This window comes from Microtus ochrogaster, chromosome 7, assembly GCF_000317375.1.
Source record: "Microtus ochrogaster isolate Prairie Vole_2 chromosome 7, MicOch1.0, whole genome shotgun sequence".
Classification (NCBI taxonomy): domain Eukaryota; kingdom Metazoa; phylum Chordata; class Mammalia; order Rodentia; family Cricetidae; genus Microtus; species Microtus ochrogaster.
Window position 1 is genome coordinate 83,289,653 of NC_022014.1, and position 11,954 is coordinate 83,301,606.

The window sequence follows — 11,954 nt, forward strand, 5'->3', positions numbered from 1 at the left end:
GACAGTGGAGGACGGAGGGACAGTGGAGGACACGTGGACAGTGGAGGACGGAGGGACAGTGGAGGACGGAGGGACAGTGGAGGACGGAGGGACAGTGGAGGACGGATGCACAGTGGAGGACGGAGGGACACTGGAGGACACGTGGACAGTGGAGGACGGAGGGACAGTGGAGGACGGATGGACAGTGGAGGACACGTGGACAGTGGAGGACGGATGGACAGTGGAGGACGGAGGGACAGTGGAGGACGGATGGACAGTGGAGGACACGTGGACAGTGGAGGACGGATGGACAGTGGAGGACCCGTGGACAGTGGAGGACGGATGGACAGTGGAGGACACATGGACAGTGGAGGACACGTGGACAGTGGAGGACACATGGACAGTGGAGGACATGTGGACAGTGGAGCTAACATGAGGTCTTACATGCAAGAGGCAGTGTGCTGTGCTAATGCGCATCAAGGAGAAATGTGGAAGGGGCTCCTACCATGACATAGAAGGCGGTGACCACGTTGAGGGAGGAGGCAAATATGGAACTCATGGTCTTCACCGATGGTTCATCCAGGCTGTCATAGGTAGGCAGGACCTGGCTGTGTGAAGACAAGCGAGTTACACAGACTCCAGACAAGCAGGTTCCAGAGCCTCACCCCCTCCTGGCAACTCCTAGGACCTCTACAACAATCCAGGCAACAAGCCCCTGGCATTTCCTTCCCAAAACATTCTCCACAGACCATGGTGCCACAGGCAGCATTCGGGTGACACTATGGAGGGTGGCATCGTGGTAAAAACCCCAAACCTACACCCTGGAAGGTTCCACACAGACACCTGTACAGCTAGCCTTAAATCCCAGCACTCGGGAGGCAGAGGCAGGGGGATCTCTGAGAGTTCGAGGCCAACCTGGTCTACAGGGTGAGTTCCAGGACAGTCAAGGATGCACAGAGAAGCACCACCCCCACCCCCACAAAAAACAGAAAGCAGATCTGTAAGCAGCAAACAGGAAGCCACTGCAGTACCTCTGCCAAGGGATGGGAAAATTAAAGAAACACAAACTGCCAGCCGCGGCCACCTCAGCCCCGTGAGCAGGCACAAAGATGGGCAGGACGAGGAGACAACCTATGCACATTGCCTGACTCACAGCCTCTCATCAGGGTGACGAAAAAACTGGCTTCTGTCCTAGGTCCGGTGCCAGGAGTGTGCTTCTGCTGGACAGGTGGGAGGGACCCACATCACTGGCAGGACAGGGATAACCTCATGAAGGTTATCACTCTGAAAACAGCATGTCTGAGGACTTGGGACCAAAAAAAAAAACATTGAGGAGCATATAAGCATATACAGAACCAGGGCACCTGCAAGGTGTGGGGAGCCAAGGCTGGAGAGGGGACCTAAGAGGAGAAGCAGGAGCTGTGTTTGAGATGGCTCGGATCAGGACACCACATAAAGAATTAAGTTAGAACAGGAGGAAAACCGGGTAGCCACCCTCATGCACTTCCCAGGTGGCTATAGCTTTCCAGGACAAGAGCAAAGGCACTAAGGAAGTCGGACTAGGAACAACCAGGCAAATGGGTCTGCGCATGTGTGCAACCAGACATCTGCATGCTGGAAACCAGCAACCAATAACAGATCAGCACAAGGATCAGTGGAGCCATGCCCAAAAATGTCTTCAAAAAGTCCAAGAAAAACAAAGAGACAAACTAGCTTGATCAAAAAGCAAGCAAGGATAAGTGGGAGGGCAAGGCTGCAATCCCATCTACCCCAGGCTTCCAAGTCAACCTCAGCACAAGAGGCCACCAGAATCGTCAGCTAGGAGGAAACGAGGCAGCCACACTCCACACAGCTTCAGGGACAGTGAAGGGAAGCTAACATGAGCCCTGTCTCAGCTCGGAGGCCAGCAACAGCTCCTCTGGCTGACCAGGACACACGTGCACACACACAGATGCATGTGTGCATACACACAGACACACATGCACACACAGGCCAGGGCACTGCGGTGCTGGGACGCGGTGGATGTCCCTCATACAGAGAGAAAGCTGACCCATAGGCTTCCACCGGGTCCCAGCTGCCCTCCCACCTCACCCCCCTCTACAGAGAGCAGCTTCTGTGACACCACACAACTCTTGAGGTGCCCTCACTACTCTTAGGCTGCAAGTGAGATCTCTGGGTGAGCTCTCTTCTACCGAGGCTTTCTGCGTCCTATGTGGCCATTTCTCCAGACCCATGATCACGGTTCTAAATAACACAAGATTCACTGACCACGAAGAAAGATCAAAGGGTCAGATGATGACAGCAAGAACTATACCAGGCAGAAGGCAAGGGGGCCGGCTGGCTGCCATCCCAGGAGGGACAGGCCTACTGGGGAAGAAGAACTCTTGTCACCTCACCTAGCAAACACTCCAGGGCTTATAGCCTGGGAACAGCAGGTGACCAGCGCAGAAGAGAGCACACTTATGAGCCCAGGCCTTCGTGGGAGGAAGACGGACCCTGCACTTAGACAGTGGTGGGCGTCCATCCTCCAGGAACCCGTCATTTGCACTGAGAACCAACCCCACAGATGTGCGCGGCCTGCTAGGTGGCCACCACCAAAGAAGCCCAACCGCAGGCTTGTTTTCTGAAAAGCAAACACGCAGGCAGAAGGGACAAGTGGTAACTAGGTACGCTGCACAAGAATGTAACTTCTGTCACCGACGATAATGGGGACATTACACAGCGAGGCTGGAGCTCGTCTGGCGGAGGCAGAGCTGCCAAGAGGGAGCCGGTGAGTGGGAATGACGATTTGGAACTCGCATGTGGGTGTAAACACAGCAGTGTGAGCAAATTTTCTGTCACACTAGCTTACGATTGGCACAAGACATGCTCACTGACACCACAGGAGGGGGGGGCTTCTCTGCCAGCCCCCCAGCACATGCCGATGGTCTTTTCCCACTGATGTCACATTTACACGTACTGTTCCCACCCGGGCAAGCGTCACAAGCTCCTGCCACCCTGACGGGGAAGGTAGCGAGTGTGGCTGCGACGGTGGAGCAGCCCGTTCTGTGCTCACAGAGCTCCACATGCCAGCGCCCGCCTGCACACACAGCCTCAGCCATCCGAGCAGCAGCCTGAAGTCAATGTTTGTGGAAGAAGAACAGCTAAATTCTGGCAAAACCCTTGGGACTCTGCACAATCAGATGGCTGGGTTGCTGCTGCACCCCATAGCCAGCTCTCCTCTCGTGGGAGCTGGGAAACTAGGTGCCCTATCCAGCTAATCCAGCAGAGTTCACTTCCAAGAGAGCACAAACTCTCCTTCAGCCTAGAGGAAACGAAACAGGCCACTAGAACAAGTCATCATTCCTCAGTGGTCAGGAGTAAGCAACCCAAGAAACAAGCAAAGCAGAGCTCTCCACCCCTCCACACCCTCACACCCACCCCTCCACTCAGTGGCACTTACGACTGACAGGCAAAGGACATGCCGAAGATGGGGACGCAGCGGAAAATGCCCTCCCAGCGGATGTAGCTGACCCGCTGCAGCCACTGCCCACTGAAGAGGCCATGCTTGAGGGAGGACAGCACAATCTAGACCAAGGAGAAACAAGGGCATAGGGTCAGTGGTCAGTGTGTAGCTCTGCCCACTAGACAGACAGCATGCCTCAGAGGAGGCAGGAGACATCAGAGATGGCTTGTTCTGTAAGCTGAGCTGTGTGGAAGGGCAGGGACACCCCTCGTCTGATTCTCTGGACCCTGGCTCGTACTCAGTCCATACCTCAAGCTGAGCACTGCTGAGGGGTGAACCCGGCTGCAGGGCTTTCTCTGCACTTGGTGGAGCCCCTCCTGTCAGGTCTCTCAGTGGAGACAGAAGCAAAACCTCACTCACCATCCCAGCCCTGATGTCTCTCTCAAATTACAGAACGCAGACCTCGTCATAGGGCATGTCCTCCCTCTTCTCACCCTGACCCAGGCAGACACAGTCATCTTCCAGGAGGTCAGCCACTGAGGATGTGGCTACCTGAGTAAGGAGTTAACTGTCACTGGGCGGGTCCTCAGAGTGCTGAGGGGCACTGGCAGGGCACTGGCAGGCCACGGCTGCCATGAGAAATCTACAGCCTCAATCAGTACAGACCTCCTGCAAGGACACATGGCCCTGCTCTCAGGAGGGGCGGCTTCTTCCCTGGCCAGTGAAAAGGAGTCCTGCGGGTTCAGCGAGATCGGGCAGCAAAGGTGAGGACCCTCTCGGAGGTCCTCACACGCCATCTTCCACGCTGTCCTCCACAAAGCTTTTAGGAAAATGACAAATGCCACCATGGTGGCATCATGCATCTGGTTACATGTTCCACATGAAAGATCTTCCCATAAAACACACAGCCGCTACACTTGCATTTTCCAGAGCCTTGATAGAGAGATGTGGTCTCAGAGCCCCTGGTCCTGCTGTTCAACTGCCCTGCTTCAGATGCTCACTATCGGACATACATACGGCCTCCGTGACATGACAGTAACTCACCATCTTGTAAGACTCGGAGTCCCCCCTCCCATCCCCCACAGGTAGCTGATAGCTGCCCCAGACTCAGGCATGAACGCTTACGGTTACAGGAAGGGCTAAGCCACTAACACCCCCATAGCAGTGTGTGTGGCGCTCACCACAAACATGAAGATGGTGTAGAAGAGGAGCGCCATGGCGCTGAAGGACTGGATAGAGGCCATCACGTTCCTCTGCAGGCTGAGCGGGAGCACGATGCACAGGGACACTGTGAAGAGCAGGAACACGCGGAAGCTGTTGGTCACCTGGAAGGGAACCGGCAGAGTCCTCTGGGTCTGTGGCCTGAGCTTACTCGCTACCAAGGCTCAGCTTGCCAGTGGCGCCAGGACAGGAGCCGCTGCAGGCCGAAGAGCACCTTGAGGCCTTACACAGAAGGCGGCGGGGTCAAGCCTGGCATGTCACTCTGAAAGCTCCCCTCCCAGCAGCTGTGCCATGTGGACCTAAGTGCTAACCACCTCTGGCCCCGGTGTGGACCAGCCAAGCTCCACAATGAGACTCCCCTGTTACACAAGAGCGGGCAGGAACCATCCTGCTCTGGGTATTCCCTGCACAGCTAGCGCCCAGGGTTGGGGGAAGGAACCACCACTTCTCCACATAACTCAGAGCCAACTCTGCTGCAGAAGGAAATTCTGATCCAGAAAACTCATCGCAAAACCCCAGACAGCATCTGCCAGCAAGCAAAGGTCTGGGGATATCTACCATCTAAGTCAGCTACAGCCAGCACTCTGACTTCCGGGATGGGATCCTTCTGCATAGCTGACAGCACAGGTGGAGGTGAAGAACTCTGCCAAACCCTTGAAAGCATCCACTCTCCAGCTACAAATGCCTGCGTATCCAAAACAACCCCACGGCTGAGCGTGGAAGCAAGAGGCAGACAGGCTCTGTGCATGCCGGCTCTCTGCGCAGGAGACTTGCAAGGCTGCAGAGGGCAATACTGTCCGTCCTGCAAGTCTCTCAGATGCCTGGCCCCACCACAGGTCAGGAGGTTTTGAGAAAGGACCCAAGCACCTGTGTGAGGGTCTGCTCCATAGCTCCGCTGGACCCACAGGAAGAGTGGGGGGATGGAAAGCAAACCGGGCAGATACCTTCAAAACACAGACCAGGGCTAGGCTCACAGGACACTCACTGAAAACTTCTCCAGCACCTTTTAAATCCAACACATTGCATTCCAGAGTAGGGCCTCCCCTCAGCTGTCATCTTTACAAACTAAATCCATCTCTACCGTCGTCATATCTGGTAAACAGGTGTGAAGGACTCTCACAGGAGAGACCCTCCAAGGCCATGCGCACCCTCCCTAGCCACTCACTGGCCACAGCTGTTGCCCAGTAGGGGAGGAAGACCGTGTGGGGCAGAGTTCACAGGTGGGGTCCGCCAGGGACAGGGAGCAGCAGGTTTGGAGAATGCACAGAGCTACATCATAGGCCCGGATTGGCAGTGTCTTCACGCCTTCCTCAGCAGGGTGGTGACTCAGCTCCCTGACTCAGTATACTGTCAACAGCCAAGCACAGCAGCCACGTGAGGACCTGGCCTCTTTTGCCATTTGATGGGCAGCAGCAGAAGGCTGAGGCCCCTGGGCTGCACAGCGGTGTGACCTGTCATGCCTCTCCTCCTTCCCGCCCCTCACACTACAGGCTGTCTCACAGCCTGCTCTTCCTCTCCTGGAGCCTCTCAGACACTACCCCAGTAAAGTCTCTGAAATCCAGGCCAGGAACCTGAGTAACAGTTGGCAGGCATGGGAAGCTTCTCTGGGCCAAGTACACTGGTCTCAGCTGGTTTCAGAAGAGGAGACACTGGGCGGCAACCACAAGCATTTAAACAGACTAGACAGCTAACAGTGCCTTACCCGTAATCCAATCAGTGGAGCAAAGAAGTTGGAGCCCAAGTCACCAATCACGACGTAGAAGGTAATGCAGGTCCCCAGCATCAGCCCAATCATGCTGCAAAGACAGAAACCAGGCTTTGGGATCGACTTGAAAGAAAGCGCTGCTTGGTGATGAGAACACAGCACCTTTGCAAGACACATGACCCAGGCGCAGCCGGCCTGGCAGAGCTGGGCAGAGCTGGGCCAACATGGCACTGCCAGAAATCTGGCTGAGTAAGAGGCAGGTTTATATGTCCACACGCACAGGGCTGGCTGTTTGGGGCTCTCTCGATTGCACTGGGGGTGACTACTGAGTCACCCTGAACTATTCTCTGCGGGGTACCCTATTTTCCTTCCACAGGAGCTTCAGAAAGTCTTCCAGGTGCAACAAAAACTCACAGTGATGTCAGACAAGTTAAAGGAATAATCAGCTGCTTCCAAAAAATATTTTCTTCTGTTTTTACAATTCCCTGATTTAGAAGCCTAAAAGTGTAATTCCCCGACAATTTTTTCAACTCATAAAATTTTACCCTCAATGAAAACAATGTGACATTTCAGTTTAGTGCCTCCCTTCTGCAGGAGAGTTGGGGACACAGTTTAAAGAACAGCACTGAGATTAGCTATACCAGGAGAAACGTTTCGCTATGCTCGCCAAGTTTCTCATTCTCACGTACTAAGTCTCAGCAAGACTAAACTACGGCTTTCAGCTTTGACAGCTATCATTTCGGGGTACAGTGAAGGGACTCCAGCTATTCTCTAAGTAACTCTTCAGGAGCATGGCGGAGTTGGGGAGTCAAGCCACAAGGGGAAGCAGCCGCTGGCTTCCCAACAGCCCCAGCCCCTCCACTGCTGCAGGAAGAGGGGTGGGAACCCGCACAGCTCACTGCTTACCTGGTCTCCACCAGCATCTTCCCGGCCTTGCCGTAGGCATGGAATGCTGGGAAAGAGAAGAGAAGAAAGCTCAATCCACAGTGAGAAAGACTGGTAAAAAAGCTGCCGAGGAAAGCTGTGGACGAAATTTGACAAGCATCGTACGCTGGAAGTTTCGTGGATAAGGAAATACATTAAAACTCTAGTCCCTAGACTTTTTTAGGACTGCCAACCTCAAATAAAACAACGTGAACCAGAACAAAGCAAAGGAAGCAAGGGCAGGGGTTTTCGCTGTTGTTTCACGTGAGATTTTAAGAGGGGGAGAGGAACCCAGGACCCTTAAGTAGTGCATTCTGCCCATGGCGGCTGAAGTAGCCTGCTTGGAGCAGTGCCAATACAGCCCCATTTAAAGGCAGGGGAAGAGGGAGACCACAAGAGGGGCCCAGGAGGTTCAACCCTGCTCTAGAACTGGTACTTGTGCCCTGCATCACAAGGATACTGCCAAGGGCTTCATATTTGTCCTCTGGTTATGACTCACAGAAAATGGAGCCTTTGCAAGCATGGTGCTCCGGGAGGAAGGAACAGGAGCTCTGAGACTCGCCAGTGCCCAGGCCAGCCAGAAAAAGGACGCTGATCATGGCCAACATGCATGGCACAGCAGTGTCCTGCCAGGAGAAGGGGCTCTGTCTTTCACTCCTGACCCAAAACTGTTTCCAGCAGATGAGAAATTAAAAGCTGACTCAACAAGGTCCTTCGTAGGACCTTAGCAGATATCCGGTCACCCAGTGCTTTCCCCATAGTCCAGCCAGATGAGGGCAAAGGGAAGTTCTGTTCTTCTGGGAGCAGCCAAAGGCAGCACATGTGACAGGATGGCCTCAACCTTGTCACAGCCCCAGCTTCCTGCCCGTTTCCTCCCTCACTCTGGGCCAGCAGCCCTCTGAGGCTGAGGAGCAGGAAACACACATCCACTGGGTATGAATGAACCAAACAAAATCCGTGCTACTTTTAACTGAGGAGGAGGCAGAGTTGGCAGAAGCCAGACAGTTGGCACCAGCCTCAGCCTGGCCTGGGAACAACAAAGACTTCGGCCTCCAGGGGTCACTCTGGCCTTTCCCAGACTCAGTTGGGAAAGAACCTAGCATACCCACCAAACCCAGTTCAGAAAGTTACCCAAGGTCTAGACCGAGAATTTCAAAAAACTAAACTCCAGAGGAGATGATATTCACAGCTGCCTGTCATGTCACCAAAGGACACCCTCCAAGCCCTGGGCCAGAACACTCAGCATAGGACACAGTCATTCCAACGGCCACTCTCAAGCCTTCTTACTGCACACTTCAAATACAGAACAGCCTGCCCTAGAAAATTACAGAACACACGTGCTTCCCGTCATCAGCTAGCCAAAAGACCAGCGGGAGCTAGCGCTCTCTTCTCCCAGACCACTCTCAACAGGGCCCAGCCCAAGACCAGCTTTCTGCCCACCATGCCTGTCCCTAACTTCCCTAAGAAACAGGGCCACAGGACACCAGGCAGAACTGATTCTACCTCCACCTGCCTACAATTTCCAGCAACAGCAAAGCGAGAAAGAGGTGCTATTCAAGATGGGACACAGAAGAGGCAGGAAAGAGGCTGCTGTCCATGACTAGGGCAATACAAGGCAGGGAAGGCTGGCCAATGACTTTAACTAAGCCACTCCTGGCACAGTGTAGGAGGAACAGCCTTGAAGGAGGATCCCCACTGTAGCATGGGCACGGGGCCAGCAGAACTGGGCAGGTGCACAGCTCCAGGAGGCTGGGGCAGCATAAAAAACCAGGTGCCAGTGAGCTCCACTTGGCAGTCTTGCTCACCAGCCCAAAGGGCAGGTACATAGGCCATGGCACTCAAGGGCATGCAAGAGACACTGACCCAGCATGCCCTTGCAGGTACCACTCTAGGCCCATGAAGACTGAGATGCACACTGACCAGGAGTCATGGAGACACAGCTCCAGTAACATCCACGACTGACGTGGAAAACTCCAGACGCCAGGGGACTGGCACACAGTTTCCACTGTTAGAGAGGTGGCGTCCCCCCAGAGCACACACTCCCAGGGCAAGGTCTAAAGCTCGTGTGTCCCAGGAGTCCCTGATGTGTTTGTGTTATCTTCCATCATGGTTGGGATTTTTTTGTCAACTTGACACAACGACATCTAGAAGGACTCTCAGTCGAGAAAATGCCTCCATCAGATTTCCCGCAGTAAGTCTGAGGGCATTTTCTTAATCAACGATTGATGTCGGAGGACCCAGCTCACTGTGGGTGGTGACACACCAGGCACGCGGTCCTGAACTGTATAAGAAAGCAGACTCAGCAAGCCAGTAAGGAGCACCCACCATGGTCTCTGCTTCAGTCCCTGCCCAGACTTCCCTCAGTGACAGAGACAACCTGAGAGTTGTAAAATAAACAAGCCCACGGGCGGGCAGTGGTGCACACCTTTCATCCCAGCACTCAGAAGGCATAGACGGGTGGATCTCTGTGAGTTCGAGTCCAGCCTGGTTTATAGAGCAAGTTCCAGGACAGGTTCCAAAGTTACAGAGAAACCCTGTCTCGGAAAACCAGAAAGATAAAATAAACCATTTCCTCGCCAAGCTGATTTGGCCAAGGTGCTTTACCATGCACTAGCAACCCTAATACACCTTCTGAAATGAGATGAACTCAAAAGGCCATGTGGACCGTGACAAGCTGGGCACGGAAGCCACCCGACAATCTCAACAGCAAGAACAAACTGGTGCCCAAATCACCAACAACCCCCACTGTGCTGTGGCTCTCCACCCTGTAGACATCATTCTCCAGGGCTGGAGGGGAAGGTGTCTGTCAGATAAGAGCGGCCACTGCCACAGCTGGTGACACCTAAGACTTAAATGCAAAGGAGCCCATGTGAGAGAAAGGTCCCCAGACTCCCCTGCAGCACAAATGGTTAACAGGCTCCTGCTGAAGACACGTCCACTACCCTGGACATTCTTCACCTTCATCCATGGCCTCCACATGAGGACACAGGCCATCTGCACACCTCATCTACAGAGCCTCAGTCTGTGACCCGAACCAGGGTCCTCTCATGCATCCAGACAGAGGCCATCTGTCGGGTCTGCCATACCTTGAGGGAATGAGGGCCTACTGTCCGAGCACCCTGACGGGTTATGGCATAAGCACACAGGGACTCCTGGCCCACCAAGGGACAAAGGACAAGGGAGAGAGCTCCACACTGCTGGTAGGGCTGGCCATGGCAGGAGGAGGCACAGGAGACCCTTTCCTCCCTGCTGCTCTGGCCCCCACACACCCAGTCACCCCGCCTCATAGACAAAGGTAAACAGTGCTGAGCCGACAGCCCTGAAGACTGTCTGGGGACCTAGACACTGCGACCAGGGAGACCAGGATTCCAAGGAATTGTCTAGGGGTTCAGAGAGCTCTGAGGGCCCAGAGAACTATCTGGGGTCCTGGGAGACTGAAAGTCTAAGAGACTCCCATGGAGCCCATACAACTAAGCCACGTTGTCCAAGATCTGGGCAGTGGTGGTGCACACCTTTAATCCCAGCACTCAGGAGGCAGAAGCAGGCAGATTTCTGAGTTCAAGGCCGGCCTAGTCTACAGAGTGAGTTCTAAAATAGCCAGGGCTACACAGAGAAACTGTGTCTCAAAAGAACAGAAAAAAGGAAGAAAAAAAAAAGCACAAGTCAGACTACTGGGAATTTAGATTCTGTTGTTTCCAGGAAGTTACCACACAGTCAATCAAAGCCCAAGCCCTAGGAAGCCAGCGTTTAGGTGTCCATTTGACAATTTTCCCTCCATCTCCCACATCTAGACAAACCAGTATGAGCTCTCAGGGACTTTCGAAGAATGACTGGCTGGCCGGCCAAATGTAAGAAGCCATGGCTTCCCCAGCCCAGGGCCTCACGTCTTCTTTGAGGACACAGGAGCTGGAACCCCAGGTACAAAACATGGACAGAGATCTCAGAGGGAAAGGAACACACACTACAACATGGCTCCCTACCACCAAGGGCATGCCCATCCATCTCTCCCCTGCGTCCTGGTAGGCAGAACTGGCTGCCTCAGTGTGGATCAAGTTCCACTGACAAACCTCACTTCCTCAAGTGACAGGAAAAGAGAAAACCACTGTCAACTCAATAGAGAAGGAACTCATCCCTTGGGTTCTGAGGCCAGGAGTGGACATCAGGGTACTGGTGCCACTGCAAAGCATGCTGGGAAGAAAAAAGCGGCCACACTGCAGAAGCCCATCTGTGCACCTCCAGAAGAGGACAGGTGGAGGTGTGACACCTCGGTTCTCAAGAACAACTTCATCTCATTCACTCCAAACCCTGCACCGTTTTCCTCACTGGACAGCGAGTGCGAGGGTCAGAGGCCAGGTAAGAACAGCGGTCCAGAGGCTGGCTGGGGGCCAGGAACATCCCCAGGAGGCCGGGAATTTCCTTCCCACTGTCCCCCACGAGGCCAAGTTCCAACAGCAGAAGAGTGGCCCTCTGACCCCCAGGTCAAGGAGTCTCAGAATGAACTAGACAGCAAGAAAGTCCAAACCTGGTGGGCAGAAAGAAGCAAAGGCACCCTCGGTGCCCTTGAACCCAAACTACCCAGAGAAAAGCGGAGTGTGGCATTTAGTCCTGTGGGTGAAACTGTTTAAACTGAAAAGATCTAGACGGACAGAACGCAATCACCAGTCCTGGGGGAAAGCCCAC

At 54.1% G+C, this 11,954-nt stretch overlaps 1 protein-coding gene across 5 annotated transcripts in view; it reads right to left on the minus strand.

Annotated features, from left to right (window-relative positions):
- The window catches only part of Slc38a10 (solute carrier family 38 member 10), a 55,630-nt gene that overhangs the window by 37,067 nt on the left and 6,609 nt on the right, over nucleotides 1-11,954 (minus strand). For all 5 annotated transcript variants that reach the window (XM_026780180.1, XM_013347628.2, XM_005350850.3 and 2 more), the window contains exons 3-7: nucleotides 7,257-7,302; nucleotides 6,348-6,441; nucleotides 4,606-4,749; nucleotides 3,422-3,546; nucleotides 485-587 (exon numbers count right to left, since the gene is read on the minus strand). In XM_026780180.1, the coding sequence (XP_026635981.1) occupies nucleotides 485-587; nucleotides 3,422-3,546; nucleotides 4,606-4,749; nucleotides 6,348-6,441; nucleotides 7,257-7,302 (512 nt within the window). The remainder of the gene's footprint in view (nucleotides 1-484; nucleotides 588-3,421; nucleotides 3,547-4,605; nucleotides 4,750-6,347; nucleotides 6,442-7,256; nucleotides 7,303-11,954) is intronic.